Source organism: Colias philodice, chromosome 3 (assembly GCF_061535455.1).
Source record: "Colias philodice isolate Cphi_HAF_F1 chromosome 3, ilColPhil1 Martin Lab GWU primary, whole genome shotgun sequence".
Taxonomy (NCBI): domain Eukaryota; kingdom Metazoa; phylum Arthropoda; class Insecta; order Lepidoptera; family Pieridae; genus Colias; species Colias philodice.
The window spans coordinates 13,530,163-13,551,369 of record NC_143088.1 but is presented as its reverse complement, the minus strand read 5'-3'; the positions used below and the strand labels follow the sequence as shown (position 1 = coordinate 13,551,369).

Below are 21,207 nucleotides of genomic sequence, written 5' to 3'. Positions count from 1 at the left end.
CGCCGTGACCTTTACCCGAAGGGTCGTGTTGGCTCGCCATTGGTCACTTGATAGTGCTTGTTATCAGCTCGTATCTCTTATCACTTGCGCCATCTTTGCGTGAACATGGATATCCCGCTGACGGAGAGCATTTTGCAGAATATTGTTTTGCTAGCAGGTTTGTTTATGATAGTAAAATCTAAATATTTATAATGAAAAACTCATATAATTTTCTCAAAGTTTTTTTTTAAATAAAGGTTTATTTATTACTCTACAAGTCTTATATATAAAAATGAATCGCAAAATGTGTTGGTAAGCGCATAACTCGAGAACGGCTGAACCGATTTCGAAAATTCTTTTTTTATTATATTCCTTGAAGTATGAGGATGGTTCTTATGGAAAGAAAACATAAACATGTACCACGGGCGAAGCCGGGGCGGACCGCTAGTTGTAAATAAAAATACTACCTACTTATAATTATTAATTTATTAGTTTATATTTATGCAGTCATAAATTGATATTAAAATGATAAGTCACGTGCATTACTTGGGGAAAACGATAATTTTAACATCTGTTTAGTTGATTTATCATTTAGTTACCTACATAGTACATATTCTTCTAATAGAACCTATTTATTGAACATTATTAAACTAATCAACCAAAGGTTATGAATTAAATAAATTATTATTGTTTTTAAACAACGATAGTCATGTCTGACTCAACGAGATAACGGCCGCGGCATGATTAAGTTTTAAGGTTAGATGTAAAAACTATTAAACAGTTGTTTGTTTAACATTGCGATACTTTAGTCAATAAAGTAATACATATTTACAATAGAGCTATACCTGTGTACTTGATAAATGATTGGTATCCATATTTACAAACCAAGGGGAACGTTTTTTATACAATAGATGGAAAATTAAATTAGTATTGGTAGCAAGAACCAAAAAGGATTGATTTATAAAAATCATGAAACAATGCCAACTGAAATGAACAACACATCAAATGAAGAGAAGATATTCTAAAACTTTCCTACTTTGTAATCCGCTTTAGCTTTTTTAACTTTAAAGGTTATTTATGACGTCTTCTTTATTAGATCATTTAATGTGTCTTGTGGTGTGTGGTGTCTGTCTCTACAACGTTAGATTATAAATTCGATTTATTTATTAATCTGGATTGTAGTGACAATATAATACCTAAATGTATTTGTTTCATTAAAGATTCGTTGTTTTATTTTATGTAGGTAGGTAGTTGATAGTCATATTACAAGGATAATTATAGCGTTATTTTCCAGCAGATTTCCCGAAGCTATGGTATTTTGGGCACTCATATCAACACGCCGCGCTGGCGTGATACACAACACAGATAAAAGCTTTCTCTATACGGATTCCACATGTTATGCCAGATCATCACATATCTGCATATGCTATTTCAGATGTTGTTTTTTGCGCTAAGCTGAAAATATCTAAAAACGTTTTCACATTCGTGCAAACTTTCGAGTATAAAACACACTCAATTTTTTGTCCATGTTATCTTTTACACATGTAAGAATATTAATTTTTATCTTACTGCAGATTTTTTCGAACAATGGCTCTACTGAAATAAAATTAACATAAATGCAGGCATATGAACAAAAGTAGAGCCTTTATCATTTACGAATAAACTTTATTAATTATAAAGCAGTTTCAGAGCTTATTTATAAACCTTCTCACTTTTTGAAATTACGATAGAATTAACACACTACCTTCAGATACACTTGTGGATCAATAGATATATATATATATATATATATTTAACAATATGTAGTTAAGTTGGATGATATAACAAACATTCAGTAACACTTCCAGAACAATGATAGTATAAAATTGTAGTATAGATAAGAATTAAGAAGGTAATGTAAGCTGTGTTGCAGGTGGAGGCAGCGTGGGCGGCGTGGGGTCGGTGGCCGGCGGGCTGTACGGCCAGAACATGGTGATGGGCTCCTGGTGCGCGCCCTACGACGCGCTGCAGCGCCCGCCCGCCTATGGTGAGCCCAGCTCTTCAAGTGTTTACATTTTATTTTATAATATTATGATTATTAGTTGTTTTTAATGATAAACTGTCATAGATCACATGCTTTATTTGTACTATTGGAAAATGGGACATATTCTTTGGAAGAAAACTTGCAAGGTAGATTTGAACAGAAATTGAGGCATAGTTTTGATTATAAGGCGACTTAGAACGTTTTTCCATTGTCTATTTTTCCGGAAAATTCTGTAAGAACAGCAGTGTATTTGTGACTTATGCAGAAGTGCTTATATACCTAATCGTTTAACATCAGGTAAAATGACGGATTAACAACAGATAAAATACTCACTTTTAAATTCAGTGGTTATGTTTAGTTAGTAATTACCTAACTAAATAAAAATATATTTTTAAATAATAAAAACGACAGAAGTAGAGACTTTACCCATCGACCTTGCTTTTTTGTTCATACTTGTCTATTAATTATTTTGAATTGATGCACGAACAAATTCTAAGGAAGTTTAATTCGCAAATAATGCTATATGTAAGCCCAAAGATGTATAATTACTAGCACCTACTTACTGTAATGAACGTAATAACTTATTTTTAAACAGGAATACTAGCTCCTATTTAATTATTGACCTTTACATAACTTGCTTTTAAACTTTTGGAATAATTTTACACTTCAAGCTTAAATTGATTAATTAAAATATAATTTACTTTGAAATTACAATAAAACACGTCTTTTATTATGATTATTTATTTCATTTTTTTTTTATATTTACAGTGAGTTTACTTAAATTTTTTTTGCATTCTTGTTTAAATCTCTTCTCATAGAAGCATGAAATCTATTCGTGCTAAGTGCGACTACAAACTTACCTTACTTTATTTTGAATAATACCTGAGTATTAAAAACTAAATAGGCATAGACAAGATGGAACTTTTTCGGTTACACGCTCAGTCTGGCGTCAGTTCAGTCCATCACTTTGATCCGGCTTAGACTGATGCCAGAATGATGGATGAAAAACACGGTTATTATTACGGTATTTTGTCATTCTGAACCATCAGTCCGTCAGTCAACCGGTTAGACAACAATTCTCCCGTCATTCTGAGCAGACTGATGGACCGAACTGACGCCAGACTGAGCGTGTAACCTAGGTATGTCTTACTTAGGTACACTACAATATTGTAAATTATAAAGTAGCTTATAAAACATTATCAGTTTTTTTTTATTATTTTCATTTAATCTGTGGATCGTTTAATGTCGATGTTTTATCTCTCACGATTGGATGTGAAACCACTCTGGGATACTCGTAAATGTCCCGCGATAGTTGTTCTTTTTTATTTACTTCAAAACACTTCAAATGCTTCCCGCCAGAGCTTCAGTTCAGTTCAGTTTTATGTGTCTATTCTTTATAAATTTATATTGGCAACACTAATCGTTAAAATCCCTTTGTTTTCAACTCCAGGAAAATTATAATGTTTAGTTACATAATATAATTACCAAAAATACCCATGTACATTCAACATGACATACCTACCTATGTTTAATCGAATGTTATAAGAAAATGGGTAAACGTGATTGAACGGACATCCCCAGAGACATGACGTCACGGCCAGAGGACGGAGGGACACAATCAGTCCTGTGGTTGCAATGACAACGCATTTAGCTTGACTTCAGTAAGCTGATAATGTTCTAAATTTAGTTATAGGTAATCCTTAAAAGTCCTTCCAGTCAGTTTGACAAGAACTCTTGATAGATTGCTCTTATTTTAGCAATAATGTTAAAGGGATTTTCGAGTTAGTTTGACTGTTTGGTTGCATAATTACCTAGGTATTCATATATTTTTTTATGCCTTTACATTGAACTCTCCCTCTGTCTAAGTAGGTACAACCAAAATAGATTCCAGTTCGATTCGCCTCTTATTCAAACTCCGTGTTCACAAATTGTTAGCTTGCTATAATTTAGCTATTTATTACGGCTGAAATAACGATAAACAGGGAAACATAATCGAAGCGGCTCGATTAGCTCTTGTGAAACCCCAACCGCAGAGCGCGGGCGCAGATAGCGCAATCAGTTAACCGTTGTTTGTTACAAACACAATGTCCTTGCGTCATAGGGGATCTTTTACGTCAGCACATTTACTGAATAATCCTGTTAATTATAGCACTTGATTTCATCAATTATTGTTTTGTTAATAATCGTTTAGAATTACTGCTCTACACTAAAGGGATAATTCTACATAAAACAGTCAATTTAGTTTTGTAGGTATGTATTTATTGTCTTTGTAGATTATTGCTTTGTCATTGAATAGTTAGATTTTTATAATAGATAGATCGCGCTTATTTTATTTAGATAATTTAGTTTTAAATTGAAAGGACTCTACATTGTGACTTTACTTTTAAAAAGCTTCGACAGATCGAATTGTTTGGCTCTGGGTTGAATTGAATAGAGATCGATATAGAAAAGTAAAATAATTATTTATTTTCTCTGTACATACATTTATATTTGACAAAGATCTTCTAAAATCACACTTACCTACCAAGTCAGGATAGTGCAATTGTAGCTTCTTTATAAAACAACAGGAACTGCTAACATCTATCTAAACCATTAGCTCAAGAGTAGGTATCAGTAATGAGTCCGTTATCAAATTAATGTTATTGATAAGCATAACGTCTGCGACGGATTTGGGTGAGCAAACAGGCGGTCGGCGATAACGCTACCTATTGTACTGTTATTGTTCCTATTTGCGTTTCTAAGAAGCGATAAGGCATCAACTTTGTAACCACTCTGATAGGGCTCTATGGACATCGATACCTTTGTTTACAGCTATCGTGATATTAATAGCGCATGCTAACTCATTTGAAACGTTAGGGCGTATAATCTTTAATTAAAATATACACACGTTGCAAGTTTTTTTCTAAGAATAAAAGAGGTCCCGGAGGAATAGATTTACGATTGACATATAATATGATCTGTGACAATGATAAACACTTTGATATTATTCTACCTCCAGTCTCCCCTTTTTTGCTACCTATTTAAATTGTCGAAGATTATAAGATTTATGTTGTGAAAGGACGAACACGTCATTAGTCAATTTTCAATAATTGTATAACACATCAATTTCCAACCTCTGTTTGAGTGATATCCTTCGAGAGGTAGAAACTAATATAAGCAATAGTCGTATGGGCTATGCAAAGTGGTCGCGCGTTGGCTAGCAGCCAGCGGAGCCGTGACCCAGACTGGTGAGCGCAGATGGCGTGCTGGAGGCGTACGAGGAGGGCCGCGAGTGCGTCAACTGCGGCGCCAACAACACGCCGCTGTGGCGCCGCGACTCCACCGGCCACTACCTGTGCAACGCGTGCGGCCTGTACCACAAGATCAACGGGGTTAACCGCCCGCTCGTTAAGCCCAGCAAGAGGCTGGTAAGTCGCAGCGCCCTCTCTAATCGCCTCGTCTTGTTCAGGTGCCGACGCCGAGCTGCTCACGCGCTTCTATAAGGACGGCTCCGTGCAGCGGTGGATGAATGAGGGCATGGCGCGAGGCATGAAGAAGGTGAGTCGGTGGCGTGTAGACTAGTGCATGCAACTAACACCACCACGCACGTTTCTTTACTCTAACGCTTCCCGAGCTAGTATACACGCTACCGCTCCCTTGTTTCCGCCCGTGCCCCTTCCCCCCGCTCGCACCCGTCTCGCCTCGTAGTCACCCCAATAATGTTAAATAGCGTCGGAATGCACCGGCCGCCCTATAACTTTAGTGAAACACTGCACATACATTTTTATCGCCGGGCCCGTAATGTATTATGCGGCCGATGAAAATTTTATAAATCACTTAATACGATAAGGAGGCACGGAGGAGAGGAGGCCGGCGGCGCGCGGCGGCCAATGGCGCGTGACCCCGCCCGCCGCGCGCCATTGGTGCCGCGCCGCACGCCGCACGCCGCACGCCGCACCGCGCGCCGCACACGTGTCTCCATCTTGCCGCTGCCCGCTTGCGATAGTAGCGTGCTGATGGGTATAACGAGCAGCCGGATAATTTGCCTATCGATCGACAACTTTTCGCAAATGTAACATTGTGTTTGATAATTTTATCGGAACTAACTTGTTATGAAAATTGGTGATGGCTGCACAGAATAATAACTAGTAGCTAGGTGATGGTTCGATATAATAATTGCTATACCTATTGGGTTTATGTGTATATTTTCTATACAGATGGGTGTGGATGAATTAATTTCCAATTTGCTTTTCATATTCATATCTTATCTTTTTAGATAATACATATTTGAGGATCTTTTTATATATAATATCATTTTCGTAACAGTTTCAAGCAATATAGGTACCTACCTAACAATGTACCTAATAAATAATAACTTAGACAAAATTTTTAGACATTCGAAAGAATAATTGAAGGTGGTTTAGGTTATGAAATTATTAATATAATACCTATGAGGTAGTGAGTAGAGCCTACCTTCCTTCATGAATAGTAAATAATTTTATGTATTTCCTTAATACCTAACACTTATTTTTGTATTAAAATCTGTTGATCGCGAACCATTTGTTTCCTTATTTACTTTTGTAAAAAAATAAATTATTTAAATTATAGACATTTAAATGAGATCCTAGTCTCAAAAAAACCTAGTTTAACGTTCTCAATGTTTATTTAGGTAAAGTACTACTTTAGATGATAAAATTCGTCAACTATTTTTCAATTCAAAGGAAAACCTAAGTAACTATAGGTAGGTACCTACCTATACCGGCATGTCATCTGCCTACATTTATTGATAAGAAGTAGGTAGGTACCTAGGTAGAGGTGGTATTCGCTTCGTGAGCTAAGTATTTAAATAATTTTCGGTTACGTTAATATTTGACCGTAGAAAATATAGTTTATTTGCATTTTGCTATAGGTATATAACTACCTAGCTGAAAGTTAATAGCTGACTCTACCTAGAGACAGCAATCTCAATATTTTGTCATTAGATAATATGTAGGTTGTAGGTACTCACGACTTATTAATAGTTGAATATAATCTACACCGTATGCAGAATGATTTTCGAGATCTCATGTAGAATTGTAGAGCCTAGCTTCTAACTCCACACGGCTAACTGTAGATGCTTCAATTTCATAAACTTTACACCTTAATTTAAATATGTGACTTGGCTGTTTCGATACTACATTAATTATTACCTACAATGAAAGCTTTTGTAATAAATTAATGAATTTTCATCGTCATAGGTCATACGGTCGAGAAACAGGCAAGTCACAAAGATTTTAACTAAGATTTGAGTTTATTAAATTATAGGGCTTGTAAAGTTAGAACGTGTAGAGTTATACTCTTGGCACAGCTCTTGGCCCTACATGTAGATTTGTCAAAAATATTTAGGTACCTACATTTTGTATTTCGACAGTGCAGGCGCCATACGTAGGTACAAATTGCTCCTGCGCACAACTGCAACGGGGAAGCTCTTTTACCCGCTCCACAACAATCAAACTACCGTCAAGTGTATTCCTATACCACCGATCGCGTTAACAACAGAGTATGTTGCAGTCAGCAGCACGGCGGCACGGGCAGTGCTGCACGAACTGCGGCTCGCGCAACACGACGCTGTGGCGCCGCAACAACGACGGGGAGCCCGTGTGCAACGCGTGCGGCCTGTACTACAAGCTGCATGGGATTAATCGGTGGGTTTAGACAAATAAATACTTAATTGAATTGGGTTTTCTAATTTGTAAAGTATTAGTAGTGTAAAGTCTACTACTCACTATACCTACTCAGTAGTGGGGTAGGTAAATCGTAAAGTAAGTTCTCTAACATTCAATCTGCAAATCCCTACCCGTGATTTTCTGATTGACTACTTGAGTATAGATAATAGAATGTAAGAAAACATCACAGACAAAATGGTGCATTAAATCTATTGGGGTAAATACATTTATGGCGACTCTATCTAATCCTCACACAAATAGGTATGTTTCTATCAAGTTAACTCATATCTTTCTATATTTATCACACCTCAACCATAATAATACTGTTTCCAGGCCGCTAGCGATGAGGAAGGATGGCATTCAAACCAGGAAGAGAAAGCCCAAGAAGTCAGCGAATGGCACGAAGCCGCCGCAGGACGCGCCCAAGAAGGACGGACAGGGATCACCCGGCATGGACGGTAAGCATTCATTTATTTTCAGTTAATTAGTTACTTAAAACTATTTCTGAAGCCTAAGTTGAACCTAAGTTATTTGAAGTGATAAAGATAATTATTATAGAACTTGTTATTGATAGCTATACCGATATTGATACTTAGACTTCTTATTAGCATGCGTAAAATATATTGAATTTAAAGATTTAACTTTTAACTAATACCTAAGAACCTATTATCATTCATAAGAATTAAGACTTAAAACTCCAGTTGTATACCAAAATCGAAATATTAAAATTACAGATAGCAAATCGAGTATAGCTGAAATGCCGCTGCCGCTGACAGCGTCGATGTCTCACTCGAAGAGCCCGCGCGAGGCGCTGCCGCAGAGCAGCGCGTCGCCGCACGCACACACGCACGCGCACCCGCACACGCACGGGCACGCGCACGCACACGGGCACGCGCACGCGCAGGCGCAGTACCCGCTGGCGATCCCGTCCAGCACGGCGTTCCTGTCCACGCCGTCGCTGTTCAACATCAAGAGCGAGCCCAGCGCGGCCGCCGGCTACGAGCCCTACTCGCACTCCGCCAACGGGCCCTACCACTCGCAGCAGCACTACCTGCACGCGCTGCAGGTCACTCACTTACCTCTTTAAAGTTAAATTATTGTTGCCTGCAATTTGCTAATATTTAATTAGGACGTTTAACAATGTTCCAACAATAACGGTCATTTTGGTTATAATACTCCACTTAAAAAAATTCATATTTTGTATCAGTATCAGTAACTAGATAAGTAGGTAAGGTAGTTGTTGTTACTTAAAATTTCAACTTATTTAAATTCTGTTTCATTGCAGTACGGTCTGGGCAACGGTGAAGAGGAGGAAGGCAGCGGGTTCCTGCACCAACGCAACGTCACCGCACACGCCAAGCTCATGGCGTCCACGTAGCAGCGACAGCCATTGAGTTATAGTCCATTTAGACCGTAGACAGATTTAGACAGAACTCATCGGAACATGGCCGACAAGATTCCTGAAGTCATCGTTTATATTTATTGACTATGTCGAGTCGATCCATTCAAGCTAAATTAGTCTGATGGCTAATTGGTACACCCAATTAAATTTCAAAAAACATCTATGTCCTTGACCGGAATAGGATAGTCTTACTTTTTAATTTTAATTTAATTTGAAATGAAGACAGTAACAGAAACTCGAGTTAGTGTAAATTTGCCCATTTCATCGCAATAATGAAGTGAATAATTTTATTATGTACTTACCTAATGTACCTACGGAAAATGCAATATTCAAAAGATAGACGTATTACTTCATATTTTGTAAGATGTTTGGCGCGTAATACAAATATTAGGTACTAACTTATGAGTATGTTACTGAAATAATCTTGCCAGAACATTGTGTTCAGGCACAGCTTTGTATAATATGTAAAATTATTCGACTGAATAGCTGTTGTCGTTATATAGTTGTCTATAAGCTCTAATTGTAAGGTCTAATCTTTGTATCTAATGTATGTTAATTGTTGATCATACCTCCGTAACGACTGAGCGATGTTAGCTAGTGTAGACCCTGCTTAATGATTTATTATTCAAGTTCCTTTGCTTTTAAACACTAGTCTATTGATGGTTGATTATGGAAATAAATTTTTATCTATTAAAAAAATGCTAATGGACCAACAAATATTGATGTTTAATTGTTATTTGCTGTAGATAAGCTTAGTAATAAAATCGATTAGCACTTTATTTTCAATCATTAATTGATGGTAAACAAGAAATGATTTGTATGTGTAAAACATCAGTTATACGATATAACACTGTGCTATAGATATTTTTGAAGAGGTCCAAGCATTCACAAATATCTTCCAATTCCTTAAGTGGCACAATTTTAGTAGCTAATAATTAGGTTTAGTTAGAAAGCATTTATTACGAGATGTATATAGTAGTGTAAAATAAAAACGAACAAATAGATACATATTATGTCAGTTTATTTGTAACAATTATCACAGAATTGTATTTTACGATCTCTTGTAAGTGAAATGTAATATAAAGTTGGGTAAATGTACAAAATTACATGAAATACATTTGAGCACAATATCACTTTTTGTTTTATTTAAAAATATGTATCAGTAATGAGTCGAATTTATATTCAAGGCACATTCACAAATCACAGTTATTATTGACAAATTTTAGTATTAGGATACATAAATATTAAAATGAATGCATTTTTTAAATAATTTAAATATCCAATTTTAATAAATCTCAAAAAAATTTTAACCAAAAACACATATGGTTAAAAACAATAAAGATAAAAAGCTTCACCATTCACATATTTTAACATATTTCTGATAAATTTGTGTAACATACAGATTATTCTTAACATATTTGTGTATCGTACATCAAAGCATAGCCATATAACTTGTATTAAGTTAAGCTTCACTAGCGGCCTGTTGCAGCGCGTCCCCGGTCAAACGGTAGTAACACCACTGTTCTGTGTTAGTGAGGTTCACTGCTCCCTTGCGCTCGTAGAACGAACGAGCGTCATTCCACTCTAGCACATGGAACTCTAGGCGAGAGCAGCCAGATGATGAGGCTTGCTGGAATATTTGTTTTATTATATATTATATATTATATATTATTATTTATATAGTCAATATAGAGAAGGAAATAAATTTATCTTTTTTTAAATGCTCTTGAATCGTCAAAACTCAAAATACATAATTTGAAATTTATAACTAAACCAAAAATATTCCACAGGATACTTGGCAATTTATTCATTGTGATGTAAAGGAAGATAATATATTCTTTTATTTATAAACAAAAAAATATTGTCAGTTCATAAATCAAAGTATATGTAGTATATTATTATTAGTCTGTGGTAGTACATTAACTGATAGTGCATATTGTCAGTAGATAACAATATCTGATATAAACCGTATCTGTAACACAATTATTATCAACAATGTAAAGTATATCCAACCTTAGCAACAGCATTGAACAGCTTGTTCCCGACTCCCCGTTTCCTCTCACTGGGCCTCACGTACAGGTCTTCCAGCATCATGGCTCGGCCCCGCCAGGTGGAGTATGTGGGGAAGTACAGCGCGTATCCGACCGCGGGCTTTTGGGTGTTGGCCACCTCCGCTACCAAACACCGGAATGCTGGTGGGTTCGATTCGAAGCCATCGCGTTGGAGATCTGGAATTGCATTTGATTTTCCATTGTAAATAAATAGTCTTCATATAAATTTCCATACGGTTATAAACCTAAATATAATTTAACTATACCTTTTACCGATAGTTTCGGTCCATCTGGCATTTTCTCGAAGTCAGCGAGTTCCTACACAGGATAAAACTTAAATATATGTACATTATGAAGAAAATAATCTTATTTCAGAAAGTAAATATTTTTACTTGTATCATCTCAGCCACAGCTTCCATATCCTCATATTTAGCCTCACGTATTGTTATATCGCCGTCCTTGTATTTTTCAGCCATTATATTGTATTACTTCTAAGTTCTATAAAAAAATCGAAAATGTACAGAATTTATCACCTAAACTTCCCAGTTCCCGGCAAACATCTGTCAAAATTTGAATTATTTTGAATTTCCTTATGTCAACTGTCAGTGTCAATGAATGTCAAATGAAGAATATTTTCTTGTACTTCCATAGATTAAATTGAATTGAATCACAATTGAATTAAGAAATCCTTGGCGGCAAAAATTTAATTCATGAAATTTATACTCAATATGGGGAAACATTCATCGTAACAGTTAGATATGTAGCAAAGGAAGTTACGTGAACTCATACAGTCATACTAGTAGGTAGTTAGTTAGGTGTGAAAGGGATAAAAAAACATACAGGCGTCATCCGAGGTCATATTTTCTTGTTACAAGTTTATGTTCATACTGAAATATCCAGTGTATTAGATATAAGCTTCTTGATTTTAAGTGAAAGGGTATAGATAATTTAACATTTTACAAATTTTTATAGATTTAAACATTTTATAAATTTATATATACTTTCAAATTTTTATAGCGAAAAACACGAGTTCGAATTCCGCCTCGTGATCGTTTTTTTCTATTCATAAGTTCTATTCTTTGGACTTTGAAGTTTAAAAAGAAACATCTCATGTGTAGTTAGTAGGTTAGCCGTTAGCTTCCCATAATTCCAATAATTATTTTAAGTCATGTTCATCGAGGTTTAATGAAAGAAGAGAATCATAGTTGTGAATGATTTATTTAATATAATATGTGATGTACTTATGTAATATACATATTTTAATATCTGATCCATAATTTACAATAATAATGTATCTTACAGCAAATAAAGGACAGTCTGAATCGTGCATCTCTGTACATTAAGTATAAAAATAAGTATACTTTGAGAATATTTTAATGATCTTAAATTCATATCTATTATTTTATAACTTTACTAATTCTAATATTGTTCCTATCTCAAAATATTTACAATTATTATCATTCAAGGAATAATATGAAATAATACAAAACTAAATATTGAAAACAAATTAAAAACAAAACAGTACTGTTTGTTGGAAAAATTCATTACAATGTAAATATAACGGACAATATTAATTACGACAACTAATTGCTATTGTGCTAATAAAACAAAAAAAAAAAGCTTCTTTAAAAAAATTGATTAATGAGTAACCTCAAATAAAAAAACTAATTGCGGAACATAATGCCGAAAATAAGGTATAACTTATACAAATAAAAATATAAAATAAAGAATACCCTCATTTAGAGAAATATTATAAAGTATTGCATAACGACCATTGCTCGATAACCTAAAGTCCAATCCTCTTAATCGTTGTTCCATACACATCTGAAACCTTTTTGTTGGCGGTCCTACAGTTGTTAATGTCATTATTGTGAATACTCCTGCCGCAGCGCAAACTCTGCAGTATACACGTTGGTCCACGCGTTGATTGGATCCGTTGATGTCGCTGTCATATAAAGTAATAAGCTGTTAAAAGTATATTTCAATTTCACAAAAACTTAGTTGTGAAATACATGTTTATCTTTGAATTACAACAGTTAGGGCGTTTGTCCACTACAAGGAATTTTACGGTCCGGCATTCCGATTTTTTACGGTCCGGTATGGCACGCCATTAATCTATATACTAGCTTGTGCACTATACGTAATTTTACTGTCCGACATTTTACTTTTCCCTATTCCGGATGGTTTTTTGTGTCTACGAGTCGCTGTAGGTATAATTGTTTTCGAATGCCCACTTGCTTGGATTTTACTGTTTTTACAGCATATGCCAATTGAAAGCAAGCTCTTGTTTTACTTTCTTTTAGTTGGCAATGAGATTTGTGAAGTCGGTATTGTTATTTTATATACATTGACCAAGCATTGACCTATAATTATTATCTAAGTAAGTGTTGGTAAGTTAAAGTTCAAGAGGGAATAGGTTTAGCTCCTCGTCACCGATTAAAATAAATAAGTGAAACACGCATTTTAAATCTCTTACGGAACTTTACTTTTTATTATAACGAAGTACATAATATAATATTTCACCTTCTATATTTATTACTCGTTTCTTTTAAAATGCAAAAACAATCATTTATGATAGCATAATACCGCCAAACTTCCTTGAACTGTACCGCACTGATCCGAGTAAAGACGGACAGGTGCACAAGCAATTCATCGGTTTTTTCCTGCCACACCGGACCGTAAAAAATCGGAATGCCGGACAGTAAAATTCCTTGTAGTGCACAAGCGCCCTTAGGGCGTTTGTCCACTACAAGGAATTTTACGGTCCGGCATTCCGATTTTTTACGGTCCGGTATGGCACGCAATTAATCTAAATACTAGCTTGTGCACTATACGTAATTTTACTGTCCGACATTTTACTTTTCCCTATTCCGGATGGTTTTTTGAGTTTACGAGTCGCTGTAGGTATAATTGTTTTCGAGTGCCCACTTGCTTGGATTTTACTCTTTTTATTACATATGCCAAGTGAAAGCAAGCTCTTGTTTTACTTTCTTTTAGCTGGCAATTAGATTTGAGAAGTCGGTATTGTTATTTTATATACATTGACCTATAATTATTATCTAAGTAAGTATTGGTAAGTTAAAGTTCAAGTGGGAATAGATTTAGCTCCTCGTCACCGATTAAAATAAATAAGTGAAACACGCATTTTAAATCTCTTACGGAACTTTACCGTAACTACTTTACCGTACTTTACTTCGTTTATTATAACGAAGTAATATAATATTTCACCTTCTATATTTTTACTCGTTTCTTGTAAAATGCGAAAACAATCATTTATGATAGCATTAATATACCGCCATACTTCCTTGAACTGTATCGCACTGATCCGAGTAAAGACGGACAGGTGCACAAGCAATTCATCGGTTTTTTCATGCCACACCGGACCGTAAAAAATCGGAATGCCGGACAGTAAAATTCCTTGTAGTGCACAAGCGCCCTTAGAGAATATGTGAAAGCTTTGCAAAAAATTACAACTTTTTTTAACGCTTATAATGACAGGTTACTAATGGTAAGTTATCAAATAATAATAATAATGTGAAGAATCAAGAAAGGAGCATATAACATACATATATGTGACACCAGCTTCTGAACGGTGACAGGTGATGTTCTAGTCTCGGGGCTTCGTGAGTCTTTAGTGTCTGAATCTGGAAATTGAAAAAAAAAACATATTTTAAACATTAGCGTTATTTATATATATTTATTGGATTCACACTTGACTACACTAAAGCATTCGACTCAATAAAACATAACTCACTCTGGAAGTCACTAATGCATCAGGGCGTGCCAAAGAAATACATCCGCATAATTAGAAACGTATACACGAATAGTAACGCACAAGTTAAACTAGAAACAACTGGTGAAGAGTTTCCGGTAGCTAGAGGAGTAAGACAGGGAGATCCTTTATCCCCAAAACTTTTTTCGGCCGTATTGGAAAACATATTCAGGCAATTAGACTGGGACAATATGGGTATAAATATCGATGGGAAAAAACTTAATCATCTAAGATTTGCGGATGACTTGGTATTAATATCCGACAATGGTAATGCGCTTCAACATATGTTAAAACAGCTGGAAGATAAGAGTAGGGAAGTTGGACTTACAATGAATAAAACTAAAACAAAAGTTATGACTAATAGTGAAGAAATACCGATTGAAATTCAAGGTGAAACAATTGAATACGCGAAAAGCTATACATATTTGGGGCAATTAATATCATTTAGGGACCAGACAGAGATAGAAATAGAGAGAAGGGTGTCTTACGCGTGGAACAAATATTGGTCATTAAAAGAAATATTTAAAAGTAAATATTTTCCAATAATATCGAAAAGAAAAGTGTTCAACTCATGTATCTTGCCATGCCTTACTTACGGGTGCCAAACATGGGCACTAACTCAAAGACATCTTTTAAAACTAAGATCATGTCAAAGGGCAATGGAGAGAAGTATGATAGGCGTAACACTTAAAGATCGTAAAACAGCGGAAGAAATAAGTTCAATAACCAAGGTGGAAAATATAATAAAGAAAATAAGGCAACTAAAATGGCGATGGACGGGACACATGACTAGGGACAGTAAAACGAAATGGACACAAATATTAACAGAATGGCAACCACGTGATGGAAAAAGAAGGAAAGGTAGACAAGTGAAGAGATGGATAGATGATATTAAAAAGATTGGTGGAATAGTATGGACCAGATATGCGAACAATAGGAATGAGTGGAAGCGGCTGGAAGAGGCCTATGTGTCACAAGACACGCTGATCACCAAACCGGAAAATCCCATGTGTTAAATAATAATGTTTAAGATAGATTTAGTTTTATATGTATGTTTGTATCAGCAATAAAGGCTTAAATAAATAAATAAATAAATAAAATTGGATTCACCATGAAATATCTGTTTACATGTGTTGAGGTTTTTGAAGTGAAAACTTCTTTAGCGGCGTTGGGTATAAAATCTTAAACTCGCGTCAGGACACGTGGCCTGATCGAAAAAGCGTAAGACGGATGTTTTATTTTTTTTTAGTCCTAATATTCCATGCGCAAGACGGATACCATTCCAAAATATCAAACATGCTGAACGTTAATAATCAAGTTTTCACTTCTGCCGGCACTCCCGGAGTGCAACCCGTCTTTTTTATAATATTTTATTACGTGTGCGTGCTTTTTCGTGTGTAAGAGCGCTCGTATATGTGAGCGTATTATTATGTGTGTGTGTGTGTGTGTGCACTCACTGTCCCTAGCTGTGTGCACTGCGTGTGCGGCGCGGCGCTGCGCCTGCGCCTTGAGCAGCTTGCTCATGGTGTTGCGCGGTGTGGGCGGGGGTCTCTCCAGCGAGCGCCCGTGCGCACACGACACGTGCCGCTCCAGCATGTACCTGCACACACGTCGATTAATATTCTTTATCTTATATATAAAAATGAATCGCAAAATGTGTTGGTAAGCGCATAACTCGAGAACGGCTGAACCGATTCCGATAATTCTTCTTTTATTATATTCCTTGAAGTACGAGGATGGTTCTTACGTAGAGAAAACGTAAATATGTACCACGGGCGAAGCCGGGGCGGACTGCTAGTTGCGAATAAAAATACATAAAATAAACAAAAAACTTAACATAGAACAGCAAAAGTTGGCCTTATCGCTAGGCAGCGATTTATACCAGTTAACCTTATTTAAAAAAAGTTCACTTAAACAGCCAACAACACTTCAATAAAAATCATACAAGTAAAATACATATTTTTACTTGTATTTTAAAAATCAAATCGTTGATACCTCCTCTCAAAACGCTCCTGGCAGAAGGTGCAGCGGAACATCCTGCGTCGCTCGGGCGCCTCCGCCGGCCCGCCGCCCGCCGGCCCGCCCGCGTGCGACTTGCTGTGCGCCAGCAGGTTGTACCTGTGCACACAATAAATGTATACATATGTCTCGTACATCGCACTTTAAGTGTGGTTTAAAAATCCTCAAAAACAATTATGGCATATTTATTTCGAAGGAATCTTTTACCATAATTTAATTGATCTCGGTTATTTACAGAAAATCAAAAATTTTATGCATTAATCTTCATTGTTTAAAAAATATATATAATACTAGCGGTCCGCCCCGGCTTCGCCCGTGGTACATAATATGAAAAATAGATGTTGGCCGATTCTCAGACTTACCCGATATGCACAGAAAATTTCATGAGAATCGGTCCACCCGTTTCGGAGGAGTATACAGACTAACATTGTGACACGAGAATTTTATATATAAGATTTAACCAACGCATTTGACAATGTTAATCATCAATTTTTACACAGAACTGCAGCGTAAATAGATCAAAAGTAAATGATTAAGATTTAAGAGGCTTTCTAAGACTGCTTAAATAATAAACAAAAAATCATTCAATAAGTATGACTAAAAACCATGTAATCTCAAACTTTTCCTCTGGAGTTCCACAGGGAGCTGTGTTGGGCCCGCACTGCACGTGCATACGCACCTCTCGGAGAAGCGCTTGCCGCAGACGGCGCACTCGTGGCGCTTCTCGCCGCTGTGCACGCGCTTGTGCCGCTTGAGGTGCGAACGCGTCATGAGCGCCAGCCCGCACACGTCGCACGAGTGCGGCTTCACGCCCGAGTGCGACAGCTTGTGCATCTTGAACGACGACGTGTGGATGAACGACTTGCCGCACAGGTCGCACTGCAACACAACACCTACGATCAGCGTTTGACTGAGTAGCACATTCCAAATTATTGCGGAAACACAATTATTATGGAAATTAAGATTTGGCTCAGGACCTGACAGCCTCAAAACTTCAGAATAGGATAGAAAATGTTGTAATAAATGGAAAAAGTTCATGTGGTATGTCAATTAACTTTGGTGTTCCGCTAGGATCCATTTTAGGTAACTTCTAATTCTTAGTATGTATTACATTACTCAACATGGTTATAAAATTCCAATAATATAGAAATGACAGGAAAATAAAAATAATACCTGATAATTAAGCTTGCCCGTGTGTATATTGTTATGCCTCTGCAGTGCGCCTTTCGACGGGAACAGTTTATTGCACTCTTCACACTTCCAGTCACTTATTCCTGAAAACATTGCAAAATTTATTAAACTTAATAATTATCATAGATAATGTTACATTTAAATTTGATTTATTCTTAAATAAGTCTTTGCAAGCCATGTCTAAAACAAACTTTAACTAAAACCTTCCTCATCGCGCTATCCATTGAAGAAAATAGGAAACATTGTAAGATTAACCCCTGCAGCGGAAGACTTTATTTTATAACATGTACTGATTTGAAAGAAATGTTTCACCTTTGTGTAATGCAACGTGTATGTCGCAGGCGCGCTTGTGTTTGTAGTGCGCGCCGCACACCTCGCAGATGTACGGCGGCTTCGAGTCGTCCTCGTGCTTCTGCTTGTGGTGCGCGAGTCGCACTGCAGCACACATAAATACACATAGCAATAATTATTATTATTACTTTATCGTACACATATGAATCACAAATTTTACACATTCTTTTGGACGTTAAAGTGTAACATTGTTAAATGCAATCATAGATTCATTATATTATCATCAAAATAAACAAAATTCTTTCACACCAATAATATTTATATGATACTCAATATGTATAACATATGTTTTACTTTATATTTGTTCATTATTTGCAAGAGAATCAAAGTTCAGAAAGAAATTTCAATAAAAATATTGATAAAATAGTGAAATAAATGTAATATAAAACTCATACATACATTAGTTACATTACAATAGACTATTTACTAATATTAAACACAAAACAACATACCCATAGATGTATATTTAGCATCACACTTATCACACGCATAGCACTGATCCTTGGGCTTCCGCTTGCGTTTGGTCAGAGAGCCCTTCTTGCGTCCGCGCTGCTTGGTGCTACACTTGTCTTCTATGTCCTCGTCCGGCATGAAGTCGTCGCCATCGTCGTCAAACGGTTCCAACTCAACCTTGAATACATCCTCAAATGTACCAATTTCTGGACTTTCTGTTCTGCAAATTGAAATATGTATAATAAAATAATGTACATAAGCTACACTGATATTACACAGTAGAATATCTATTTTGAATAAGAAAATCGACATCAAAGATTCATTTTACAAAACAATCTACTGTTGGAATACACTCATGCGTTTATCATATTATTCCTCTTTCTGAACATAAAAATAGGTTAATCTTTTTCACATTTGATGAAACTACTAGGAAAACAAAATAATATGTATTGTTAACGAAATGTGAGCATAATACATAACCAAATACATACATAACAAGTCGCCAAGCAGATTAAGAATAAAGAATCATTATAAACATACTTGTCATCTTCCTTCTTGATAATATCCACCTGTATGGGAGCGAGCTGCACGTGATTGAGCAGCATGTGTGAGATGAGACCTTGCTGGCCCCCCGTGTCTCCACGCTCATTGCATTCCTTGCAGCTCCAGCTACAACACCATATTGATTACTTGTGTGGTGTAATAATGTATCTTACTGGTCTAATTTAAATGTACTTGTTTACAAAATTTATATTTAGTTTCATTTTCAAATTAATAATCTAAAATGCAGTTAAATGAATGGTGCATACATAATTCTTTTTTTAGAAACAATAATTAGTTTGAAAAATTTCCACCTCATTAGCACTTTAACAAAAATACTAATATAAAGTAACATAAGAATGGTTGAATTGATGATTTTTCAAAATGTATTAACAATCCATCAAATTTAACATTAAAATTGTCATAGTTGGGATAAAATTAAACTTAACAAAACTGTAGTTATTATAATTTTCAAGCCAAAAAAGTTATCCTAATACTATTATAAAGGCGAAAGTTTGTATTTATGGATGTTTGTTACTCTTTCACGCAAATACTACTGAACCGATTACAATGAAATTAAGCACACATATAGAGGGTAACTTGGATTAACACATAGGATAGGTTTTATCCCGGAAATCCAACGGGAACGGGTTTTTCTTTTGAAAACGCGGGCGAAGCCGTGGGCGGAAAGCTAGTATAAAATAAAACGGTTGATAGTATACCTGTCTTTATTAACTTTTTGCTTTGTTTTTCTTTTATTGGTCTCTGCGACATTATTTTTTCTAGAAACACTTTTCTGATTGCGTTTTCTCTTTGTTAATGATAGTGGTTCATCTTCTGAATCTGAATTATTTGCATTATTACGAGCTGCTTCTGAGGATTCATTTTTAACAAACTCTACATTAGACACTTGTAGCTCAAACAAGGGATTTTTACTTATTATAGATTCAAAATTTTCTTTAAGCTTTAAATACTCTGCTTCCGTTTGCTCGAGGATATTTATCAATTCGTAACAGTTTTTACATATTAATTTGGAAGAGCTTTCTGATCTGGTGAGATCGACTGAGGTATATTTAGAAAGATAAACATGCAAGGAAGTCCCAGCGTTGGTTTTCGTGTTAATGTCCGTGTGGTCGACACTTCTTTCCAAACATACACCACACTCCACGGGCTCCCGCTTTATTGTTATTGCCTCTTCATTCTTTATATTTACAATACCACCATTATTTTCTAAATACTTATCCTCCTTTTCTAAGTTTACTACAGCAACTTCGGTCATCTTCACGGATATTTGCATAAATCAAAAGTTATACAGCCTTTAAAACAATCATGTCAGCAAATGTAGGAATTTAAACATATTCCTAAAACCATTTAGAATAACTTTTGCTAAAAAATAACAACCAAATCATTTCAACAAATTGCTTTGGTATTTTAGACTGACGTTTAAACTAAATGTTGCTGTTTTCTATCACAAATATACATTCTTGCCAACCGAAATAAATAGTTAAGCTCAGATTATAAAACATGTGTAATGGCTTGGTAATGGATTTTATAAACGTAATTTAAAGATTAAGTTGTAATTTATTTATTTCATATCCGTTATATTAATAGATATTTCAATGGGTAAACTTATGTAAAATTACAGTAGTCACTAATAGGATACACTATTTCAACTAACAATATTTTTTTATACATAAAATCAAAATTATAAACCATTTCTGTCTTATTTCTGTACATTAAAT

The 21,207-nt window shown here is 35.6% G+C and overlaps 3 protein-coding genes across 6 annotated transcripts in view; 1 reads left to right on the top strand and 2 right to left on the bottom strand.

Annotated features, from left to right (window-relative positions):
- LOC149490101 (uncharacterized) overlaps window positions 1–10,221 on the top strand; it is a 47,809-nt gene extending 37,588 nt beyond the window's left edge. For 2 of the 4 annotated variants that reach the window (XM_089714882.1, XM_089714883.1), the window contains 6 exons: window positions 1,892–2,005; window positions 5,240–5,409; window positions 7,532–7,665; window positions 8,020–8,144; window positions 8,421–8,752; window positions 8,972–10,221. In XM_089714882.1, coding sequence (XP_089571008.1) covers window positions 1,892–2,005; window positions 5,240–5,409; window positions 7,532–7,665; window positions 8,020–8,144; window positions 8,421–8,752; window positions 8,972–9,064 — 968 coding nt within the window. In that variant the 3' untranslated portion in view covers window positions 9,065–10,221. Of the gene's footprint in view, window positions 1–4; window positions 158–1,891; window positions 2,006–5,239; window positions 5,410–5,450; window positions 5,540–7,531; window positions 7,666–8,019; window positions 8,145–8,420; window positions 8,753–8,971 lie in introns of those variants that run through there. The other 2 variants (XM_089714886.1, XM_089714884.1) reach the window with 2 other exon arrangements.
- Window positions 10,222–10,249: 28 nt separating this feature from the next.
- LOC149490100 (thialysine N-epsilon-acetyltransferase) lies at window positions 10,250–11,845 on the bottom strand. The gene is made up of 4 exons (XM_089714887.1): window positions 11,532–11,845; window positions 11,406–11,457; window positions 11,102–11,316; window positions 10,250–10,718 (listed from the first exon to the last, which is right to left on the bottom strand). Exons 1-4 carry the CDS (start codon window positions 11,613–11,615, stop codon window positions 10,551–10,553), a joined length of 519 nt encoding a protein of 172 aa, XP_089571013.1. The 5' UTR covers window positions 11,616–11,845; the 3' UTR covers window positions 10,250–10,550.
- A 493-nt stretch (window positions 11,846–12,338) lies between these two features.
- LOC149490099 (uncharacterized) lies at window positions 12,339–20,921 on the bottom strand. Its single transcript, XM_089714881.1, has 10 exons — window positions 20,188–20,921; window positions 19,466–19,594; window positions 18,925–19,145; window positions 18,434–18,556; window positions 18,104–18,204; window positions 17,610–17,809; window positions 16,907–17,029; window positions 16,369–16,511; window positions 14,706–14,783; window positions 12,339–13,084 (listed from the first exon to the last, which is right to left on the bottom strand). Exons 1-10 carry the CDS (start codon window positions 20,760–20,762, stop codon window positions 13,005–13,007), a joined length of 1,773 nt encoding a protein of 590 aa, XP_089571007.1. The 5' UTR covers window positions 20,763–20,921; the 3' UTR covers window positions 12,339–13,004.
- Between the last annotated feature and the right edge of the window lie 286 nt (window positions 20,922–21,207).

Bases quoted from the DNA above. Each gene is read 5' to 3' on its own strand.
- LOC149490100 (XM_089714887.1), bottom strand. From the start codon at position 11,615: ATGGCTGAAAAATACAAGGACGGCGATATAACAATACGTGAGGCTAAA. The intron at 11,458-11,531 runs GTAAAAATATTT...TATCCTGTGTAG, and splicing joins CTGTGGCTGAGATGATACAA to GAACTCGCTGACTTCGAGAA. The intron at 10,719-11,101 runs GTTGGATATACT...CAAATATTCCAG, and splicing joins TGTTCAATGCTGTTGCTAAG to CAAGCCTCATCATCTGGCTG.
- LOC149490099 (XM_089714881.1), bottom strand. From the start codon at position 20,762: ATGCAAATATCCGTGAAGATGACCGAAGTTGCTGTAGTAAACTTAGAA. The intron at 17,030-17,609 runs GTGCGTATGCAC...TTGTGTGCACAG, and splicing joins GGCAAGCGCTTCTCCGAGAG to GTACAACCTGCTGGCGCACA. The intron at 16,512-16,906 runs GTATCAACGATT...ACGTGTGTGCAG, and splicing joins CAGGAGCGTTTTGAGAGGAG to GTACATGCTGGAGCGGCACG.